At 44.0% G+C, this 24,321-nt stretch overlaps 1 protein-coding gene across 1 annotated transcript in view; it reads right to left on the reverse strand.

Annotated features, from left to right (window-relative positions):
* LOC122811276 (tumor necrosis factor receptor superfamily member 10B-like) overlaps positions 1–24,321 on the reverse strand; it is a gene marked incomplete in the record, with an annotated part of 590,662 nt that overhangs the window by 61,294 nt on the left and 505,047 nt on the right. Inside the window, 1 exon segment of the mRNA XM_044083011.1 lies at positions 15,489–15,663. Coding sequence (XP_043938946.1) covers positions 15,489–15,663 — 175 coding nt within the window.

Here is a 24,321-nt window from a genome sequence, read left to right on the forward strand (position 1 = left end):
TTAGACAAGTCAGCACCAAAGCCCCGGTGGTCCAGCAGGGACACAGGTGGAATCCCAGGGGTGTATTTTCTGTTTCCCATCCAGTTATCCAGGTTGCACTTAAAAAGGGATAATGAGGTTCTCTGCTTGACGTGGAGAGGGAGTCTATTCCACAGATGGGGGATTCTCCGGGACACAAATCTGTCCCACCAACAAGTCCTAATGATGTCACAGACCAGGCTGATGTTGTGTGTGTGGGTTACCTGAGTGGAGTTTGGCTTGCAGATATGCAGCAGTTCCATCAAGGTGGGGTCTGAGATTGCTTTGTATGCCAGACAGAGGTCACCACTGAGGAGTCTGTATGAAACTAAGTAGAGGCACAGGGCCTTTTAGCCTATCTGTGTAGGGTAGATGTTAGAGGCCCTGGATTCTCCTGGTGAAAAACCTCTGTGGTGTCTCCAGCTACTACATGTGCTCTGCAAGATACATGCCGAAAAGGGTGTTGTACTCAATTGGCCTTATAAGGGAAGAATACAGGGATGTTACGAACTCCTTATCCTTGAATGAGATACCTTTACTTATGAGGTGGACCATGTAAAAAGCTCTCTGTACAACGGAAGCAACATGGTGGTCAAAAGTCAGGTTGCTGTCAACCTGGGTGCCCAAATCCCTCACGACTGATTGTGTGCTTAGGACATTGTTATTAATGTGATATGTGGGGATGTCATTCTCCCCAAAGGGGATGATGATGCAGTTTTTGGCATTCAGCTTGATGCCATGTTTCTGGCACCAGTTACTTGTTTGGCTGAGACCCAACTGGAGGATGTCCACATCACTTGGGAAATAGATAATCACGCCCAACTTGCAGTCATCTGAAAACTTGGTCAGCTTCAGCCCATTGGTTTTAGCGCCCAACTTGCAGTCATCTGAAAACTTGGTCAGCCACAGCCCACTGGTTTTAGCCTGCACCTCAAAGTATATCCCGAATAACAGAGGCTGCAGGACCGAACCCTTTGATACGCCACTCACTATGGGTCTACTGCTTGAGATAGCCTCCTCTATTTTAATTAGGTGAGTTCTATCAGTGAGCCAGTTTGCTACCCATCTGGTAACATATGGATTGATGCCTAGTTGAGAGAATTTCTCTTTTATGCCAGAGTGGGGAATAATGTCGAAGGCTTTGGCCAGGTTAAGGTAGGTGGTGTGCACCATCTTCCCCTCATCCGTGACTTTGGTGACCGTCTCAAAGAAGTCGACCAGATTTAACAGGCATGAACTCTGCTTGACAAAGACAAACATTGTGGGGTCAAGTGTTTGCAGGTTGCCAATGTCCCTGTTAATGAGGTCCATGATAATCCATTCCATGGCCTTGCAGATCAGGCTAGTTAGATTGATGGGTTTATAATTTCCCAGATCGATGGACGCCCAACCTTTGTGTAATGGGATGACAGTGGGTGTCCACTTGGCTGGGACAAAGCTGGTGCTCAGGTTTTGGTTGAATAGGGTGCCTAAAGGTGCTGCAAATTCATGCCTGTGTTCATATAGGATACAGCCTGGGATATTATCGGGTCCCATGGAGGCTGTATTTTCTGCCTTTGAGAAGGCAGTGATGACCTGCTCCGTAGAGATAAATGGGTGGGGGTAGGTACTGGGGATGTCCTGATTTACTGATGGGGGGGGACAGAGGGGTGAAGTTTTCGCTAAATCTGTCAGCCAGTGGGTTGGCTAGATCTTCCACATTTGTGTATGTGGTGTTCTTGTCCACCAGCTCTGAACAGATCTGGGTGCTTCCTTTGAGACTGCGAAAGTACAGTTGTGCACACTTACTATAAATGTAGATGTTAGTGTATTCACTGTTGTGGTCATTACATTTGGGTAATCTGCTGGCAGGTCGGCCTGATTAACAATGTCTTGGGTCCTGTGTTAGTTGTTGTCCCTTCTTCCATGATGTCAGGGGTAAAACATGCAGCCAACGCTATTTTCATCAGTTTTTCTTGCCCCAGATGTCAGGTGCCCCCCAAATGGGGAGCAAAATATAAATATATCTAAATATATATACATGTAATTTAGAAAACAACAAATATACCTCCAAATAAAAGCAAATACACCAAAAAGGCGTTTGAGCATAGTAAAAGAAAGAAGAGGTACAGTAAAAGAAAAAAACGGGGCTGGCAGGTGGGTAACCCAGACTGCAACAGTGAATACACTCGAACATCTACATTTATGGTAAGTGTACACAACTGTACTATGTTCTTCGTGTTCCACTGTTGCAGTCATTACATCTGGGTAGAATCCCAAAGCTATGGTTGGGAGGATGGAGCATTAGGAGCAGCTACAAGACCCTGCAGGACAGCAGTGGCAAATCCTGCTCTGGATTTAGAGAAGAGGTAAATGGTAAATGTTTGGTGAACGTATGAACTGAACTCCAGGTAGCTGTTTCTAGAATGTCTCTGGTAGGAACCCCTCTGAGAAAGGCTGCAGAATTAGATGCAGCCCTGGTGGAATGGGATCTGATCCCCTTGGGAACAGGTTTACTATGGTGCATGTAGCAGAAACGAATACAATGGCTAATCCATTTTGAAATAGTCTGCTTTAAAATAGACTTTCCCTCTGCAGCAAATGCCACCAGTAATTGCTTAGACTTTCTTAGAGATTTTGTTCTGTTCAAGTAGAATCTTAGTTGTCTGTGTACATCCAATGAATGCAGAATTTGCTCAACCTTGTTCTGTGGATTTGGGAAAAAAGTTGGCAGATGAATGGTCTGATTTAGAGCCACACTACATACCACTTTAGGCATAAAGGATGGAATGGTCCTGAGCACCACCCTGTCTGGGTAAAAAATAATAAAAGGCTCCACTGCCATAAGTGCCTGTAGTTCTGAAATCCTTCTAGCTAAAGTGACTGCTAAAAGAAAAGCTGTCTTCCAAGAGAGAAATTTTGTCTGCAGTAGCAGCTGGCTCAAAGGGAGGTAGGGTGAGCTTTTCCAATACAAAATTGAGGTCCCATGCAGGAGTTGGTGCTCAACTGGGAGGTCTTAAAATGTTGGCCCCCTGAGATACTGTTTTAGCAGGGGATGAGAATAGAAAGGAGGCTCTGTGTTGTAATGAGCTGAAATGGCAGAGGCATGGATTTTTATGGAGAGAAAGATATAGGCCCTTGTGAAGCATCTCAGTTAAATATTGCAGAATCTGAGGAATATTGGGCATCGTTGTGCTTATTTCCTTGTGCCTGGTTCCAGGCACAGAATCTTTTCCATTTATCAGTATAAGATTTTCTAGTGCTAGGCATTCTAGCCTCCAAAATGACATCCATCACAGGTTTGCTGAGAGATGTAACTGGTGAAATTAGTTGAATAGCCATGCTGCTAGATTCAGAGATTGCAGCCGAGTGTGCAGAATTTGATAGTTCTGCTGAGACAGTAGATAAGGAGTCTGAGGCAGGTACCATGGAGGAAGGTGTGACATATTGCGTAGGAGCGGGTACCAGTGTTGGCGAGGCCAGTCTGGAGCAATGAGAATCATTTTTGTTTTTTCTTGTCTGACTTTTAGTAAGACCTTGGAGAGCAGAGGCAGAGGGGGAAAACCATAGACTGAAGGATAGAGCATCCACTTTCCAAGCTTTTTTGTGATGAACCCTTGTACAGAATTTGTCCAACTGATAGATCTTTTTGCCTCACCCCAAAACTATGTCTGGGCTCCCTCATTTGCGTATCAACATGCTGAAGATTTGTGGATCCAATTTCCATTTGTGTGGGTCAATAACATTTCTGCTTAGTTCGTCTGCCAGAGTATTTTGCTTTCCTGGCAGGAATTGAGCTTGTAGATGTATTTGATAAGTCAAGGCCGTGTTCCACAAAGCCATGGCTAATCTGCAAAGGGGGTAGGAATGGGTAACCCCCTGCTTGTTTACGTACCACATGACTGTGGTGTTGTCTGTCTTTATCAGTACTTGTCCTGGATGAAGATAGTCCTTGAAGGCTGTCAGAGCATTCTGTACTGCTAGCATCTCTTTCTGGTTGATATGTAGATGCATTTGATTTGGGCTCCATTGGCCCTGAACGCATCGCCCTGCCAGATGCGCCCCCCCCCCCCAACCATAATCTGATGCATCTGTAGTCAGGGTTTGGGTGGTGGGGGATGGAATGAATGATGGTCCCTTGTTTTGGGGACAGGCCTCCACCCACCATAGGAACTCTTGCTGCAGGCAAGGAATGATAGGAATCATTGTTTCCAGGCTGTGACAATGTTGACTCCATAAGCTTTTTAGGTACCTTTGAAGTTTCCTCATATGCAGTCTCGCATATGGAATTATTAGAATGCATGAAGCCATGAACCCCAAGGCCTGCAGAATTTGTCTTGCAGATAGCTGGGTTTTTGTGGCCACTTGTTTGAAGTCATCAATTGAATTTGTTTTCTGGCATAAGGTAAGTCATCTGGACAGTTATATTCAAGCTTGCACCTAGGAATGTAATTATTTGGGAGGGTACCAGTTGTGATTTCTTTTCATTTATGGTGTACCCTAGGCAAGTTAGAAGCCTTTTCACAAATGCCAGATGTTTTAGAAGAGTGTCCTTGTTTTCTGCCTGAATTAGGCAGTCATCCAGGTAGGGATAAATATGAATGTTTCTTTGTCTGCAAAATGCAGTTACTGGTACCAGGCACTTTGTGAAGACCCTGGGTGCAGTAGATAAGCCAAAGGGCAGTGCAGAGAACTGATAATGCAAATAGCCTGCTTTGAAGTGGAGGTATCTTCTGCAAGACTCCCTGACTGGGATATGCAGGTAAGCCTCTTTTAAGTCTAGAGTTACCAGCCAGGCATCCTTGCCTAGCATAGGCAGTAATTGTTGTAGAGTCAGCATCTTGAATTTTGGAATGTCTAGAAATGTATTTAGAATGGATAAGTCCAGTATTGGACGCCATGATTTGTCTTTTCTGGGTACCAGGAAAAGTCTTGAATAAAAACCTTGTCCCTTTTCCTTTTCTGGTACTGGTTGAATAGCCCCCATATTCATGAGGGACATAACTTGTTTCTGGGCCTCTGCCCACTGATATGGAGGCAGATATGGCCATCCGTTTGGGATTGGCAATGTGTGGAAATGAAATCGGTACCCCTGGGATACTATATTTAAAATTCACTTGTCCTGGGTAATTAGTTTCCAATTTCTTGCATGAAGTGCCAGTTTGCCCCCTAAAGGGGCGGCCGAAAGATAAGTGCTTGGTGATTGCAGAGGAAAGTCATTGAGACTGTGTACTGTAGGAAGATGCCTTGTTACTTCCAGGTTTGGAGGTGGAGGCACCCCATTGTTTTGTTCTACAAGTTCCTTGTGACTGAAACCTGGAGCCTTTGGGGTGTCTAGGTTTAACCTGAGTGGCTCTGGTGGGTAATGGAAAGGACCAATTCTTAGTAGGCCAGTGCCTACTGAACCTGGGTGGCTGCACTTGTAAGAAATCTTTTACAGTTGCATAGATTTAGCTTTATCTTCCATCTTTTTCAAAACTTCTTCTGCCTTATTACCAAATAGACTGTCCTGTTGTAAAGGAGCATCCAACAATTTTGCTTTAACATGATCAGGCAGATTTTGCTCCTTGAGCCAAGTATGCCTTCTTATCACAGATCCAGTTACAGCACCCTGCAAGAGGCCTCCAAGGAATCAAAACCACATTGCAAAGTATGCTTTCCAACTTGTTCAGCTGAATGCAACAAATCCTGCAACTCTATTTTCCACACAGTCAAAATCAACATAATTTCCTGTTTAAGTAAGCCCATGACATGCTGCTGATATTTAAGCATATGAAATTGACAGTTTAAAGCCCTCATTGCCAAGGTTGCAGACGTGTAAACCTTCTTTACCCCATCTATTCAGCGCTCTGGAGTCTCTAGCAGAAGGGGTAGGATTTTTAGCAGTAGAAGCCTTAACGCTCTTGGAACCCTGAGAAATGGTTTCTGGGTCAGCAGTAGCATTTCTAAAGAGGAATTTGTGGGAGTCAGGAACCCTGTAATATCTCTCTGGCTTACTAGGAGCCGGAGGCAGGGAATCGGGAGCCATGCTGGAGTCTGTAAAAACATCATCAACAATGTCTATAACAGGAGGTATAGCCAAAGGCCTATGCTGAGGAAGAAGGAAATCCCTAAGCCTCTTTTCAGATTCTGAGAAATCCTGACTCTCCCAATGAAAGTGTTCCCTTAAGGCATGTAAAGTTTTTCCAAAAGAAAAATCCTCAGGAGGAGAAGCAGAAGGGATGGAATCTTCTGCATCAGAGTCCTCATAAGGTGGAATAGATAATTCCTGATCAGAAGAAATAGAAACCTGATCTGAAGATTCATAGTCAGTGCCTTGCCTTGGCCTCTTAGGAGGAGGTAGATGGGAAACTCTGATCAAGGTAATTAAATCCTCAGCCATTTTGATCATTTGTTTTTTAGGCATAGGGGCCTGTGCACGTGGCCTAAGCATCAGTTTTTTAGACACAGAAGTTGATTTTGACCTAGGTTTCGAAGATGGTGTCAGTTTAATATACAAATCTTTAGGCCTGAAAACACCCTCAGAAGCCGGTGCCTGCTCAGCGGCAACGGACCCATCCAAGGTAGAGACATCTGCGGGTTCAATATTTAAAGTATCTCGCAGCATACTGGACTCTGAATGGGTCTCAGTAGAGGCCTGCGAACAAAAGTAGCGGGTATCAGGGGCTGCGAAAGCACACCACTGAGTACCGGCAACTGGCTTAGGAAAAACTTAGTCGGTCTCTTTCTTTGCATTTTTTGTGTATTCCGGTAGTCTGATTGCTAACAGATGACATTTCTGGATAGTTAAATCTTGAGCCAAAACATTGTGAAGCAAAAATATGCAGACGCTTAATAGTGCGTTGATTAACTTTAGCACAAAATCGACAGCAAGGCACGTTATGGTCGGGGCCTAGGCAAGGAATAGCGTAAAAATGAAAATCCTTATGAGGTATTTGCTTCCCACAAGTAATACAATTAACTTTTACTGACATCGGTAAGGAGCCAAAAAAAGTTTCCCCAACGGGGTACTTAGCTTTAGTTGCAAACTGCATCTGCTTCGGGCACCGCGCAGCAAGAAAGACGGATGAAAATGGCATCGGCTGCATCTTTTACACCCCTGGACGACCTGACGTCATGGAAGAAGGGACAGCAACCGATGCAAGACCCAAGACTTTGTTAATCAGGCCGACTGAGGGCAACCTGCCAGCAGATTACCCAAATGTAATGACTGCAACAGTGAAACACGAAGAACATCATATGTGAAAGGCCTTATGATGGTCTGTAGCAGATGTGGCCAATCTGGACTCTAAGTTGACTTTAGAGGATTTCACTAGTGCTCTTATTTGTTTGTTCAGGCTAAGGAGAGATTGCTTCCAGTTGGGCACCTGCTCCTTCTTGGTCCTGGACAGCAATTTCTTTCCTTTTGTTAGATAGTTTATTTATTGCAGATGTCCACTAGCCAGTTTTACTTGTCCTTGTGGTGGATGATTTTGTCCTGCCAGGTATTCCCAATTCCATGCATCTATATAAATGCTCATATAGTACTTTGGTGCCAGTTCCTACAGAGGGGAGGGGGCTGTGAAGCTGTTTATACCCTCCCTAAGGAGGCTGTAATCACCTTTGGAGAAGTTATTTTGTTTGACCCTAGCTACAGGGGGTGCCAGGGGAGAAGGTGACTTCAAAAGTGACTACATTATGGTCAGATCCTACCAGGGGAGGATGATACTGTAGAGGTGCTGCAGTGGTTATTCATATTGGTTAATACAAAGTCCAAGATATCACCTCTTGGGGGTGTGTCTACTAGCTGTTCCAAAGCAATTACATTGATAAAATCGAGGAATCGCTGGGAATTTGTGTTCTGACACAAGTAGTTTTTCCAGTCTGTGGTTGGGTGGTTAACACCGCCCAGGATCAGGGTAAAGGGTTGAATCTTGACAGATTTGAAGAGGTCCAGATAGGAGGAGTGGGCATTTGAGTCAAATTTGGGGGCTTGTAGCTAGCTATGATTTGAATAGGGGTCCTGTCAAAGTTAACTGCACCTGGAGTGTCTCCTGTGCATTTGACTAGCCTAGATATGTACGTGTCTTTAATATATATTGAAACTCCACACCCTTTGGCTTTGCTGCCCACAGGTTGGAGTCTGAATGTGTATGATAGGATGAGTAACCAGGTACGGCTGGGGTGCTGTCTGCAGCTCTGAACCAGGTTTCTGTGGATGGACAAATATCAGCATCTTCCAGGGTTAATGCTTGCAATGAATAGAGTTTCATGTTTAGACTCCTAACGTTTAGCAGCATGACCTTTAATTTGAGTTGTGTTGAAATGTTTATGTTGGTAGCATTAACCTCATGACTTTTCCTAAAAATACACTATGGGGGAGGTACGGACCTTTGCCCGAAGCCCAAGTGACACAGATGCAGGCTAGCTCCAGGAAAGCATCGTGGTCTGTCGATCAAATCTTCCCAGGCTGTCGGGTAATGGATCCCCATGGAATGACACCAGAAACTAAGCCAACTGTTAAAGGCAATAATTTTCTGTTTGTATTGAGGCATCATTCTGGGTGACCGCAGAATGTTGCTTAAGGCTAGGGACATACCTGCCTGGGACACATTCAGCGAGTTCCATCATGTCTCTTCATGTAGTCCAGGGAGGTACGTCTCCAGTCGTTCATGCCAACATGGACCGTGACAGAGTCATAACAGTACCTGTTGACAGACTAGAGTGCTTTTGTGATATGGCGGATTCTGGCATCTGACTAACTGTGACTTTCGCATTATCCAACCTGGTAAGAGGCACATCTGTGTTTCTCTCACAATGGAGTTTCCTATGACTAATATGTTGGGTTTATGGTTGGGCCTTAGTGGTTGCAGGACACAGGTGTGTGGACTATGAGTGGTATTGTGGTGTGAAAACTGGTAGAGAAGGCCGAAGGCTGCCAGCCTAATCGGATAGAATTGTGCAGATAATTCTATCATTTGTAAATATGAATGTTGAACTTAAAACAATGTGGCAAAATTGCCATCTGCTGTAAAGAAAGCTAAGTCAAGCATTTATTGTTGGTCCTTTGTAATGAAAATTATTTCATCACTGCCTTTGATGTTTTACAAGTCGGCTCCAGTCTGGCTAGATGAAGGCTTCCTGGCTATTGTTTTAAGGCTAAAGTTAATGACCAGAATTTACATGTGGAATGTCCTTCATTGCTCCAAGTGTTAAGAATGTAAATGCAGTTAATGTGTAGCCTGGGAACTCCAGAAAAGTGTAAAAGATGATGTAATGTTTAGCAGAACTGCAATAGCAATTTAAACAGTGAGAACCAGAGATTATGAAGCATTTTTGTCTTGGTATCCAACTCATCAGAACTCTGGCCTGTTGTCTTATGAAAGTTATCTTAGAAGTGTGTTTTCTTGTAGAAATAGCTAGGACTATAAAGATTAGAATAACTGTTTTTCTGTGATGTCAAAACTGTACTACTGACTTGTATCTCTGGACTCTCTTGAGTAGCACTGCCTTGTGTCTTTATTTATTATTAAATATTTTTAAACACTTTCAACTGTGGCTGTTTTATGCAAAGATAATTTAAGCTCTAGAGTCCACTGCATGTCTTTGTTAAAATTGTACGAAGGCCCCTCTAATGACTTTAGCCCTGGGTTACACTACTATTGGATAATAATATTGCACAGTAATAATTGGACATCCTTTTAAAAGGCCTTTGAGTAGCTGATAAATATTACCTGAGTGGTGGCTAGTGGTACTACCGTATAGTCTGGGTAATAGGGGCACTGCTGTAGAACCTGTGCCAGCCTTTTCCAGAAGTGTCTGTGAAGTGGTGTGAACTCTTATCTCAAAGCTTGTGTGTGTCAGCTACTTGGGCAGGGACACGAAGCACTGTTTGGACAGAGATGGTGCTGGAGGTTTTAGCTTGCCCAGCTAGGCTGAGATCTGGACCCTATAGCTGTGCCAGTGGGGAGTCTTATTGGGGACCTGGAGAGCAAGGGAGCAACCAGCCCCAGACTGACTGTGATCTCTGTGTGCACTTAAGGGAAATTATACTTTACTGTGTATATTTATCCTTTCTCCTATACGAGACGCCCCTCACTGGTGTTGCTGGTGAGGATTGAGGCTCCTTGATTGCTGGGCTAGGTCACGAGCATCACATGTTGTGTGGAGGGTTATGGAGTTTGCACGTGTTTTTGCCTCAGAGGTTTCCTTTGTTTGGGTTTTTTTTGTTGAGAACCTCTGCATATGTGGGTGTGTGTTGTGTAGTTGATTGCTGTTTGACGTGAAGTGATTGTATTAACAACCTTCTTAGTGCCAGATATACTGGCTTGTGAGGGAGCGAGCACAGACTATTGGTTCTTAATGTAATTGCATCTCTCAAAATTGTGTTCCTAGGTGGTAGTAGTAGATGGTTGTCCATGTACATGAGGCAGTTGCTACACTGTCTCAGGATTCCCATATAAACTAGGCTGACAGGAGAAACCGAAGGAAATTGTCCATCCATATTTGTCAGAATCTGAGGGATAGAGGCCGGAAGACAAGAGGTAAGGCCTAAAGCCTGAGTGCTTAAACCAAAACTAAGAGGCTTAGAATAACACAATTTAAACAGGTGAAAAACAAGCAGTAATAAATGCAGCAGAAAAGATGCAATTGAATACTTTAGAGAACATGTAGCAGAAAAAGCAAGATGAACTAAGAGAGAGTAGGAGGAGGACACACAAATACTGTAAAAGCAACTGAATAAAGTGTTTTTTGTTTGTTTTTTAGTAAAGTGGAAAGAAAGAAAGGAGGAACAGAAGATAATTCAAAGTTAAGAAACTAAGGGGGTTGGCCTTCCCAAATTTTCTGTCTGTATTAGGTAAAAATGAGCTAATGAGATTGGACTGGAGGAGTGGCCCAGATCAAATTTACAATAGGAGTGGGTAACTGCAAAGCTACCAAGTTCAAGAACAAAACAATAGGGCAGGAAGGTGGCAAACCCTGCTACAGCTACTAGTTGCACTATTTTAGGCAGAAAACACCACAGAAATGTTGATAGCAGCGGTGAGACACTAACTGAAAGTTCTAAACAGAAAAAGGAGCAAAGAGACTCTTGGGAATGATTTTAACTGCAAACATTCTTGGCAGGAAAATCAGAACAAGCAACAGATGCTTAACAAATGGAGAAAATTTCCAGTTAATACTTTTCACACAGTGAAACTAGCTAAAAAAGCTTTACAAACAGTGAGACAGTAATACAAGTGATTTAACAGGCCCAGTAAGGCAGACATTTGCAGTACAACAGTGCAGATTAGTTTATAGCAATAAAATATGGTAAAAAGTATGCAGCAGACAATAAAAAGTGCAATAAATGGTAATAAGCAATAACTAGTAAAAATAAGCTAGAAAATAGGATACTTATTGTTACACATCACAGATCTTAGTTGTGGCCAGTGCCCCCTTCTCCGTTCAGCTCACTGTGAATAAACAGAAACCCTCTCAAAGGTAGGGCTTAAGTACCAGCAGGTTCATACCTGAAACAACTTTAAAAAACCTCAAAAGAACCAATGAGGTAGCTAAATCTAAGCCCTAGACCAGCCAACCTTTACCAGCCGGTGGCCAATCAACACGATTTTGTCACTAATGTGAAGAATGGATTCTGCTAATCCAAGATGCCCTGGAAAATGTGCTCAGAACAAACCGCCACTGCAAACAACCAGGCCCAGAAACAGCAAACCGGAAACTATACTATGCTACAGCTACTAGCTAAACTATTTTAGGCAGAAAACACTGCAGAAATGTTCATCACAGCAGATAAACAGCAATGAGACACTAAATGAAAGTTTTAAATAGAAAAGGGAGCAAGGAAGATTCTAGATAATGCTTTTAACTGCAAATAAATCAGTTATAGCAGACGGTCACACTGTAGTCATGCATCAAGGAAATTAATGTTTAAATGAAGTTTAAAATGTTGCTTCCGTAAACATATGCAATTCCAAAAGAAGGCTTGTCTGCTTCTCTTTGCATTTTGAGTATGCATTTATGACATCATAATTCCCTACTGCCAATTTCAGAGGAATTTGAAGATCCATAGCCTTAAACCTTGAGGAATGCATAAATAGGTAGAGCATATAAATGACATATGGCACACCATATTAGAAGCACCCCACCATGCTGCTCCAAATTACCAGTTTGGAAAAGCCTAAAATTAAGGCTCTCTCTAGTTAAGTAACTCGCTCAAGGTCACAACGTAGGCTGAAAGAATCAAACACTGTACAACAGGAAACAACTTAATAGCTCAATGCTTTAGCCCTCTGCTAACTACTAGACTGCAGAGGGTGATTGTATGGCACTCAAAGTGTATTACTCATTTTGTCTGACTAACTAATGGAGGTATCCCTACAGAGACAACACACCTTGTTTGACAATGTCCACTGGCAAAGGGTGCTCCTTCTCAGTAAAGGAAAGATGTTTCATATTTTATTTTTTATGCTGTCTGAATGTGTGACCACTCTAGTAAATACTCAAGCATCAGAAATCGTGACATTACTTTGCATGATATAGTTAAAGAATTAACAGCTCTCTTCTTTACTCCCTACACATTACTTTCACCAACTCTTACACCCCCCCCCCACAAAATAAATCCATGTATACATACTGTTAGAGAACTCACACTGATGCTTCTATAATGTGTTCATGGCCCTTTGTTTTCTGTATTACATGTACAGTGGGATTCACTTAGAATGAGTGTTAGTAAATTTTATTATTTACTGACTCCTGGATGGGGATCTTTATGACAGTGACTGTTGCCCATTACGAAAAGCACACTCAATTTCACCATTACAGTTAGTGACAGTAGAGTGGGTTGGGTAAAGGGGGCAGCTGTCCTAGGTGGACAGTGTTATGGGGGCATGACAGAGTTCCTGGCTGCATTTATTTTTTTTCACTTTCAGTACTGAAATGTCAGTACAGAATGGACATAAGTTTGTGTGTGTATCTTCAGGAAGCTGACTGGTAGAAAAGTACCAACTGGCTTTCTACAGTAAAAGTCAAAGTCCTTCACTTGAAGAGCTGAGGGGATGTGGATTTGTAGGTAGCTGATACACTACCAGTCACGTTTGTAGAAAACCAATGATGTTTTTTGCTCTTCAGCTGAACAGCCGGAAGGGGTGGGATGCTAGTTCAGGGACTCGCACCAGGTGCTGTATGAGCCAGCTACAGTTCATAAAATACAGAAAGCAACCAGGCCCCTCCAACTGTTCCTCATTATATATTATGGGAGGAGTCTTCAGTCAACTTAGGGCAGGTGATACCCTGGCTTCTTTTGAATATGTCCTATTGTATATCATGGCTGACCCATTTTAAGAATCAACACGATATGTAACAGCATACTAATAAAACAAGTGGGCATGCCATGCTTTTGTTTTTTTTTTTTTGCAAAAGGACAGCTAGTTCTAGATTTGGAAGATTTTTTTTTTTTTTTATGTGTAGTAACAGAGTGAAAAATAAAAGCTAGTGATGTCACTATTAGCAAATAATCCAGTTGTGGGAACAAATAAGAAAAATGGGTACCACAGACAGCTTGAGGGTAGAGGAAGACTGAATAGTGAATAGCATCAAACTGAATGAAACACTGCTTCACATCAAAGTAAGGTATCAATTACTGTAACAGGACACAAAAACGTAAAATGCAGACACTGATAGTAGAAGAATGACAACTTATTTCAGTGAAATTTAGTCTAACTGATGTTTACATTACCGTTCCAATCATACACAAATGGCTTTAGTTAGAAAGTTACAAGAGTCAGGAAGGTACTTTAGGGGCTTTGTGACCTGCACAAACTTGTTGTATGCAGTTATTCACCCATGTTCCAGCTTGACGAAGAGGAACAAGGCATGGACCAAAGTACCATATTTGTTCAAAGGCATAACAACAAATCAAGAAAAATGTATTTGTTTCACACCACACACTATGATTTGCCCTATGAATAATATGGACTTCACCCAAGGAGATCTGCTACCATCTTTGCAGGCCTAGCCACTGGGTATTGATTAGCTAGAGAACAGATGAGTTTTGTGGAGTAAATGTAACCCTTCTTGAGGCTGAAAAGAGATGGTCAGATGTCCAGTTTGAACAAGTACTGCACTTCATGTCAGGAAGTTTGTCCTACACTGAGCAGCAACTGCAAATGCAGCCAGCACTTAGCTGTCACAATTCTCAGTCTTTGAAGCTACTGATACTTCTGTTTTAGCAATCAAAAAAATACTTGTATCCTTCAAGATTTACAAAGCTTTGTTCCTCAGTACAGTATGGTATACCTCCTACGTTCTTATTGTATCCATGTGGCTTTTTAGTGATATCTCCTCCCAAATTCCTATGAATGTTAGCATGTGGTCCAGCAACAGTAAAAATGTCCACATACATATGAATTTGGAAGAGTGCACGCGCGTATGTATGTATGTATGTATGTATATATAGTCCTATGCAGGGTTAATTTGTGCCTTATGACCACTATTTTCAAGTAGATGTTTCAGTCCTCCATTATTCTGAACAGGACAAAGCAAGTATAGCAAATGGATAGAAGGATATACAGCTGGTTTCCTTGGCATGATGTTAAACCTTTTTGACTTGGACTGTGTCTCATGGGGGCAGGAATTATTTTTGATTTGCAAGATGGCCATGTGTACCTGTTTAATCTTGTAGGCAAGCACAAATTCAAACTGATAACAAATGGAATCTTTCTCTTTTTACTCCCATTCTCACACCTGACAAAGCCTCTCCCCCAGTCAATCTAATTGGCCATTTGTCCCCCTGGGGTAAGAGCCCCACAGCCGATAGAACATGAGAATGAGTGTCAGAGGTGATGTCATACTATAAGGTAGGCTTGGGGTTCTCTTCTTAAGCATGGTCATGTTCCCTGCACATGTTCAGTTGATGTTTCTGGACTTAGGCATGCAATGGGCATTGTGCAACACTGTCACTTACTTTCATAAGTGATGAGGTGAACAACTCCACTGGCTCTCTGGTATTTGCTTAAGCTCAAATACACCACATGTTCTCAGGCATGCACCCTTTCCACTAACAAGTGAGCAGATTCACCCCCCTTCAATCCTTCTCCAGTTAACCCCTCAAGCTGCCAGTTAGATGATCAATCCTAGGTAGTCTATCCCTCTACACCACATAGAGGATGATAACCGATGGACTCTTGCTATTGATGGTACTTTTTCCAATTGTGAAGATCTCCATGGGGTACTAATAATATTTTCAGACCATACATCAATGTATAGATAGTTTTGGTGTTTTATTGCTTTTGATAGAAAAAAATTCAATATAGATCATCTGACCCATCTTGTACTATGCAACCAATAATGGTATTTTACTTCTTGTCTGTGATGTGCAGCTAGATCTCAAAGCAGACTAACTGGATTCCAGTTTTGTTAAAAAATGCATATGCAGCATAATATGCATATTTCAGAAATACTAAATAAAGTCAGGAAAGAGTAACCACATAATTCTGTTTTGCATCTGTTACCTTCTCTTGGGTCACTTTCTGCTGCAACAAGAACGTGTCTTTGTCTGTGATGGTCTGTACAGCTCTTTCCTGGTTCATACTTTTGCATCTTCATAGGTGGTGTCCCATTGTAGGTCGTGTTGTCACTGTTTTGCAACTCTGTAGGTTGTGTGTTTCGCACAAGGGGCTCAGACTGCTGAAAAATGGAAATTAAAAACTAACTGTAAAACTATTCCAACTACTACTTCCTAAACTTCTGCTTGTCTGGGATGTGTGTTATTTTTGAAAATGGAGTATTTAGACCTAAAACAAAGTTGCAAATAAAGTGTGTTTAACGCATACAGTTAAGCATAAGACTTCTTTTCATTTACTTAGTGTTCATCATAGAACCAGAAAATTGGTGAAAGTCCAAGATAAAGTCTGCATTTTTTGAGAAATCTGCTGCTTTGATGCTTGCAGTATATCTGGACTGAACATCTGCAAATTTATTCATACTACCAAATGCTTAATTAGAAAGCTTTACATCTCCAAATTTCAGTCCTGATGATGATCCTTAGTGCTTTTTATAAGAACACTTAGTGGTCAAGTTGGCAGTGATGTCAGGATCTTCAATAGGTAAGAAGTATAACTAGGGCAGGGAGAACGGGGAATCCACCCCAGGTGCAAGGAGTCAGGCAGTATGATTTTTCAGCAAATGGCAATTAGTGATAGTATACTGGCAGTTTCTAAAGGCTAGTAATGCATTTGCAGTATGGACTGAAGCACCATGGCTTCAGAGCTGTGTGTATGGTATTCAGCATGTAGAAAGCCACTTGTGACTTTGTAGCAAGTGGTTTGCTACAATTATTCAGAAATGACCTTTTTTCGCTCTTGAGCTTCTCAGAGAAAATTTTTTCTTCAACTCTGAGAACACTAGATAAGAGAGCTTTCACCCCCTTTTGGGTGTTGCAGGCCATATATTTGCATTCTCACCATTGCCTGGACCTGAGCTCCTCATCTCCTGCAGTGGCAGTGGCCAGCCTGTCTTATTTTACACCTTACCTCTGTTCTTTACAGACTCTATGGAGCCAAGTGAATAAGAAGTTATGTACCTACCATAACGTTCCATGTTAGTTGTCTTCTTCTCGCCTTCTTTCTTGCTGGATGGGTTCGGAGTCGATCCTCGGCTCCAACTCGGCAATCTACTAAAGCTCGAGAGCTATTTACTGGCTCAAGGCCCTCCCTATATCCCACAATGCTAGGCGTCAGATCCCCAGATCTCGTTTGGCAGAGCCAACACCAAGGAAAGATTCAAGGACACCTGTCCAACCACAAGGAAAACTAGAATACAAAGGCAAAGGAGGACACAATGTACATCAGAGTTATCCAGAGAAAGAAGGCCCCAAAAGGGGACTCTTCTCTGTCTGTACAGGCTAGGGGGATGGAGGGTGGGACGCAAGAAAGAAGGCGAGAAGAAGACAACTAACATGGAATGTTATGGTAGGTACATAACTTCTTAATGTTAAGTCGTCTATCTCGCCTTCATTCTTGCTGGATGGGACAGCATCCCTAGCACCTTAGTCCTGGGTGGCTCATCGGAACAGACTCTTGAGCACAGTGGAACCAAACTCAGCTCTATTCCTAGAGGCCACATCCAACTTATAATGCGAAATGAATGTATGAGGAGTGGCCCAAGTGGCTGCGGCACAAATAGATTCCATTGGTAGTCTTGCTTGAAAGGCTACCAACGAAGCCAATGCTCTGGTGGAATGACCTTCAGGTTTAGCAGGGAGTTGTTTATGTCTGAGTTGATAAATCAAGGTAATAATAGAGGACAACCACCTGGATAAGGTTACTTTGGAAACTGGCCGTCCTTGTTTGCCCTCAGCATAGGATAGGAAAGGTTGGTCTGATTTTCTTATTTGCTTTCTCCTGTCCAAGTAGAAACGCAAATGCCTGTGAACATCCAAGCAGTGCAAATTTTGTTCAGCTTTGTTCGAACAGTTAGGAAAAAATACGGGCAAATCAATAGACTGATTCAGAATAGTTTCAGAAGGTATCTTGGGTAAAAACGAAGGATTAGGCCTAAGTGAAACTCTGTCCTTATGAAACACAAGATAAGGGGGACGAATACAGAGGGCTTGAAGTTCCGAAACTCTCCTAGCTGATGTGATGGCTACCAAAGAGAGAGTCTTCCAGGAGAGCAATTTTAAGGAACAGGAAGCCACTGGTTCAAAGGGGGGGAGAATCAAGGAAGCCAATATCAAGTTCAAGTCCCACGGAGGCGGGGGATCCCTGACCGGGGGCCTAAGTAACAAAGTTCCCTTGAGAAAGGCCTTGCAAAGTTTGTGGGACATGATGCTGGTTTCTGACAGGCTAGCATGGAAATTTGCAATAGCAGCTAATTGGACCTTAATGGTGGCAGAGGAGGAACCAGCTTGAAAGAGCTCTGCTAAAAAATCTAAAACATGATGGACAGGGGCTGTAAAAGGGTCAATATTCCTAGCCTCTACCCAGAAGGAGAAACGTTTCCACTTACTAGCATAAGTCTTTCTAGTGGCAGATTTGTGCAAAGAAAGGATGATTTCATGCACCGGCTGAGAAATTAGCAGAAGCCTGGGTAAAGTTGGAAGTGGAGCAACCAAGCTGTAAGGTTGAGAGACTGAAGGGACTGGTGCAGCCCGCCCGACTGATGTACCAAGAGGTCTGGCACTGGGTCCAAATTCCACAGCTGCTCCAGCAGGTGGCGATGCAGGAATGGGAACCAAACTTGTCGAGGCCAGTAAGGGGCAATGAGGATCATCCTGAATCCCAAAGCGGTTGCCTTATGAATTAGCTTGGGAATTAGGGGAAAAGGTGGAAAAGCGTACAGAAGACCCCAGGGCCAATCATGGACTACAGTGTCTCTAGGGGAGTGGCCGGGAAGGGGGAAGAGAGTGAAGAAGTCGTCGCACTTGCTGTTGAGAGGGGCTGCAAAAAAGTCGCAGCAAGGTTGACCCCATCTGCGGAAGATTTTGTCCGCTACTAATTGATTGAGAGACCACTTGTGAGGCATGAGAATAGCTCTGCTTAGCCTGTCCGCTATGACGTTGGACCTCCCGGGGATGTGCGTTGCTATCAGAAACCATTGAGAGGAGATCGCCCACTGCCAGAGTGAGTGCTTCTTGACATAAGGGATATGACTTGGTTCTGCCCTGCTTGTTGATGTACCACACTACAGACATATTGTCTGTCTGAATTGCAATAGTTCCGGTGGGTACAGAGTCCTGAATAGCTTGCAACGCCAAAAGCACCGCTCTCATCTCCAAGACATTTATGTGCAGATGGTACTCTAGAGGTTGCCAGGTACCTTGGACAGTCCTGCCCTGAAAATGCCCCCCCCACCCGATCAGGGAGGCATCCGTGGTCATTGTGGCAACAGGAGGAGGAAGGACACATGGTCTGCCATGGAGTATCAGAGGGGAGACCATCCACCAAGCTAGGTGGTCTTTGCATGATTGATTATTATCTTGTGAGACATTGGAAGCTGTGGAAAGGACCATTGAGTAAAAAGCACCCACTGAAGAAGCCGCATATGAAAGCAAGCCAGGGGAACTAGTATGATTGCTGCTGCCATGAGGCCCAAGGTCTTTAATACAACTCTTGCTTGAATCCTTTTGCACTGTAGTAAGACTTGCACATGTCAGCGGATTTCTAAAACTCTGTCGAGAGGAAGCCTTGCAGACAGATCTTTTGAATTTAAGATTGCGTCTATAAAGATAATAGAATGAGAAGGCGACAATGCAGACCTTTCGAAATTTAGTGATATACCTAGCTTGGTGCAAGTTTGGATGGTATAATCCCTGGCTCGTAGTAATGGATGCCTGGTGGGAGCAGTGAGGAGCCAGTCATCAAGATATGGAAACACCTGGAATCCTCGCCATCTCAGGTGAGCCGTAACCACTGCCATGCATTTGGTGAACACCCTGGGGGCTGTGGTGAGACCAAAGGGCAGGGCCCTGAACTGATGGTGACTGGCTCCCAGCCGGAAGCGGAAAAACCTTCTGGAGCACCTGTTCATTTTGATATGGTAGTACGCATTCCGAAGATCTATGGAGCACATCCAATTGTCCTGACCCAAAAAGGGTAGAATGGACTGGAGCGTGATCATCTGGAACTTTGTTCTTTGAACAGACTTGTTTAGCCTGCTGAGATCCAAAATGGGTCTCCAGTCCCCTGTCTTTTTTGGCACCAAAAAGAACTTGGAGTAGATTCCGGATCCTTGCTGGTCTGCTGGGACTGGCTGAATGGCCAGTTTGTCTAGCAGTTTTGAAATTTCTAGTACTGCCTGTTCCCTTAGACCGGGTGGAACATCTGGAAGGGACTTGGTTGTTTGTACCGGGGTGTGGACAAAGGGAATCTTGTAACCCTTGATATGACAGACCGTACCCATTTGTCTTGTGTGAGGAGTTGCCAGGCTTCTGGGTACAGTGATAATCTTCCCCCGACTGCCTCCGAAGGCAGACAGTCGGGCAGCCCCTCAGGGGTGCTGAAAGGGTTTGTCAGAGAACGATTCTCTGCTACGCTGATTCTGCGGGCCCCTCTGGTGGCGTCTATTATTGTTCCCTCCTCTGCCTCCCCTGTAGGGAAACTTGCCACGTGCGTCAGGCACGACTCCCTGGGGTTTCCGAAACCACATTTTCCCACTCTTCTGACCCTTGGGGTATGTTCTAGAGGGAGTGGAAAAACGGACTCCAACGGCAGAGAGAGTCTTGCCTTCCTACTCACACCTGGTAAGGGTATCTTTCACCTGTGGTCCAAACAGAGCTGAACCATCAAAAGGGGTATTGGTGAAGGACGCCTTAAAGGGGTCAGCAAAGTTGCATAACCGCACCCAGGCATGTCTTCTCAAAGCTACGCCTGCACCTGCGGCCCTACTTGCCCCATCGGCTGCATAAGAAATGAGCCGCATGGAGGAGTTGAAGATAGAATTTAGGGTCACCAGCTGGGAGTTTATCTTGTCTTGATCCCCCGCAGCTGATGGATCCTGAAGGGTACCACCCAGTTCCTTAAGAAGATCCCTTTTGAGACGGGTGAAATGGCACAGATAATTCATCGACCACATAGAGACGGTCGCTGAGGAAAACACCTGCTTCCCGTACCTGTCCATTGTCCTAGATTCTTTATTAGGTGGATGGACAGGCACCGAAGGGTCAGCCAACTCCTTCTTTGTGGCTGCTGCAACCACCATGGCATCAACAGGGACACCTTTTGTCAAAAATTGCTTGTTGGGTGGGGCTGTAATAAATTTAGTGGGCCTATGGGGAGTTGGTTCCACTGTGTCCGGGGCTGACTACACCTTTCGAGCCACCACTTCCATTAGTGGGTCGAAAGGCGGAGACACCCAGGAGGTGGAAGGGCAAGAACCAAACGCGTCCAGGTAGACAGACTCGTCCTCCAAAGGGTTAACGGCAGTCCAGTTCCCCCTCTGCTTAAGGATTTCTAGGATGTCTGAAAAGGAGACACCCTCAGAGGGAGATCTTGGGGACCCTTCCGAATCCTCCAAGTCGGTATCAGAAGTGACCGACTCGGGGGAGTCTACATGTTTCCGCTTACATTTTCTCTTCCGGGGGGAGGGGGGGCTCCTCCAAAGGATCGGGGGAGGCCTCAGAAGAGGAAGATATGCCCAATGGGGCAACCTGGAGCGTTTGGTCTCCACGCTTGGGGTCAGGAGGGTGGACAGAGACCGATGCAGGCACCATGGGGGGAGGGGCCGAAGGGGCTGATCGAGGGGCCGACTCAGGAGTCAGCACACTCCTCATGACCTCGAAGGTGCCCCTGTCAGGCAGAGCAGAAGGTCCCCGCTCCGAGGAGAGGAGAACCCCTGTCGGCACAGAGAGGGACGGCTCCGAGGCCGATGTCAGGGCCGAGCTCACCTGCGCCGATGCTCCGAGAGGGAAAACAGGGTCGGACAAGGGTCCGATGCCACTCGCCCCTCGGAGCAGATGAGGGAGTCTTGGCGCCCAGATCTCTCCAAGGACGGAACCAAGGAAGAGATCGGAGCAGACGAAGGAGCCAAAAGGTGTGGTATCGGCTCCGACGTCACCAAGATTCGAGCCAAAATCGGCTCCGAACACAGGGAGGGAGTCGGAGGAGGAACTGCTGTAGATACCAGAACAGCCAGTCTGTTGAGATGGGCTGGTTAAAATTTTGGCCAGGGCCTGCGACTTAAGGAGTCTGCTGACCACCCTCTCTAGGTCATGATCAGATAGCCTGGAAGACCGAGATGAGTAGGACCTATGGCTTTTCTCAGATTGGAGTAATGGTGACCTCGGAGCCAAGTGAACCAATTATAGGGAAGGGGACCTAGAACATTTTCGGCTTGAAGACGGTTCCGACAATAAAGTCAGAGCCGACTGAGGTCTAGAGGTGTCAGCTCCAGCCGCAGCAGACAAAGAGGCAGGTGCTCCACCAGGTGACGGCTCTGAACTGGGAGCCAACGGCTTGGCGGGCTTAGAGGATTTACCCGACAAAGGCTTGGTCAGGGATCCTTCTGGCTTAAGTAAACCTCTCAGGATGAGCTTGTTCCTACGCTCCTGCAGGACACTCGGGCTGAAGGCATGACAGACCGAGCAGGAGTTCTGCAGGTGTAGGGGGCCCAAGCAATAAACGCAAGAAGTGTGACCGTCTGTCAGACATCTTCTGACAGCATGAGTCACACTTATTAAAACCTGAGACTTTGGTATCCTTAGACATGATGGATACCAAAGAAAAAAGTCACTAGTGCTTAAACACACAGAACACACACACGCACTGGTTAAGCTAACAAATTTAAACAATTACACAGCTAACTATATGTAAATATATATATATATATATATACAAATCTACAACTGTAACAAAGTAAAAGAGCTAATGCTACCCTATAACACAAGGAAAGGGAGGGGAGATTAGCCACTGAGAAAAAAAAGGGGGGAAGGGAAGAAATTCTCCAACTAAAACAAGTTTCTAAGAGGGAATATTAGGGAGTAAACAGAGTAAACTAACCAGGAAGTTAAAAATATAAGAAAAGGTTATCGAGAAAAACTAAAGTTAACTTTTAATATATATATATATATATATATATATATATATATATATATATATATATATATAAAAAGATTAATACGACCTGGAGCCAAGTAAATCGCAACCTCGTAGCTGAAGCGGCAAATGAGATCTGGGGATCAGACGCCTAGCATTGTGGGATATAGGGAGGGCCTCGAGCCAGTAAATAGCTCTCGAGCTTTAGTAGATTGCCGAGTCAGAGCAGAGGATCAGCTCCGAAACCCATCCAGCAAGAATGAAGGCGAGATAAACAACTTAACATTAGAAAGATACAGGTGAAGCTTGAATTCTCTGAAACCTGCTTTCCTGTTATTGAAGAACCAATCTAAATTCATAACGGATGCTTTTTACATATCAAAAAGATTCAGAAATAACATACATTCTTACTGTATCAGCTGATCTATGAAAAAGACTCTCCTTAATGGGTCCTTATGTTCAGTTTATCTTCTTTGGCAATCAGCATTAAGTACATTTACCCGTGACTGGGGACACCTTTGAAGGTGTAAACTATTACCATAAGTGTTGTTTGTATAGGAGCGTTCTTCCCCCATGCCTGTTACTTTGATTCCTTACCTCATTAACCCCGAGTATCGTCTCATAGCGCCTCTGCGCTTACATCCGAGCACACTATGAGACGATAGTAATTGCAATCCGATTCTGCCTGCATTCCCTGAAGCAAGTGGTGGCTTGGATTTCGCTACTCTGATTGGCTGCCACCACTTGCTTCAGGGAATACAGACAGAATCACCTTGGGGTAAGCAGAGGAATACTCAGTGCATGATAAGCCAGTTCACCTGAAAAAATTAAATGCAAGCATGTCATTACTCCTCCCCAGGGATGCTCATCTAAGTGAACCCGGATTGTTTATAACCTGTTTTTTCTCATTTCTGTGGTATCCAGTCCCACACCGGGAGTGCAGCCTGTAATTTTTGACATTTTACAACCTGGGACTTGAACAAAACTACAAGTGCAGCTTGGATTGTGGAGCATATATTTTGTGTTAATGTATTATTTATTCTCTCTGCTCTGGGTGCTGGCTGTAACGGGCTACTCTCAGACAGCTGCCCTGTAACATACAGTGCACATTTTTGTCTTATGAGAGGTTCCATTCGGTGCATCCCCCTGCCATGATGTCACTGTTTATTTCAGCAGCAGCAGCTAGCATGCTGTACCGATATTTTCATGCACACCTTACCCAGGATCCCAGTGCTGACACCTTCCTTTTACACTGGCTTCTCTTGTTGGTACTCTGTGGATTCCAGGGCTGGCGGCTCTTGCTGCTACTGCTTCTGGCATGATGGTTGATCCAGAAGGAGGTAGAAAAGGACAGGAGGCGGGACAACATAAATCGGCAATAAAGGTGAGCTTTAACAGTAGTAAAGGATTCCAAATCTAACTGCATGCATATAGGAAGGTATTCTGAAGTTATCAATTACCACACTCATGTGCATCAAAGCTGCTCATCAAAACTCGCACTGAATATGAATGTTTTCTGAACAATGTCATGAATACTCTTCTGGAAACTACAGCTACATGATCACAGCTGTTAGTCACTTTACTCATCTTCACTGCCACTCTGCTCGATGATCTCACAGGTAAAAGAGACTTACTGCTGACTTTACCACATCCTCTTTTAGCAGCAGCAGCTTATGATTGCAAAGGTACATAAAGAACAAAAGTTTATCACACTTTCAAAAGAGAACATGCTTTCATTTGTGAGAAAAAGTAAAGTAAATATATTGCTATATGCATTACATTTTGTGTTTTACTGCCACTCCCCAGATATAAC

This window comes from Protopterus annectens, chromosome 9.part0 (genome assembly GCF_019279795.1).
Source record: "Protopterus annectens isolate FY-2018-M chromosome 9.part0, PAN1.0, whole genome shotgun sequence".
Classification (NCBI taxonomy): domain Eukaryota; kingdom Metazoa; phylum Chordata; order Ceratodontiformes; family Protopteridae; genus Protopterus; species Protopterus annectens.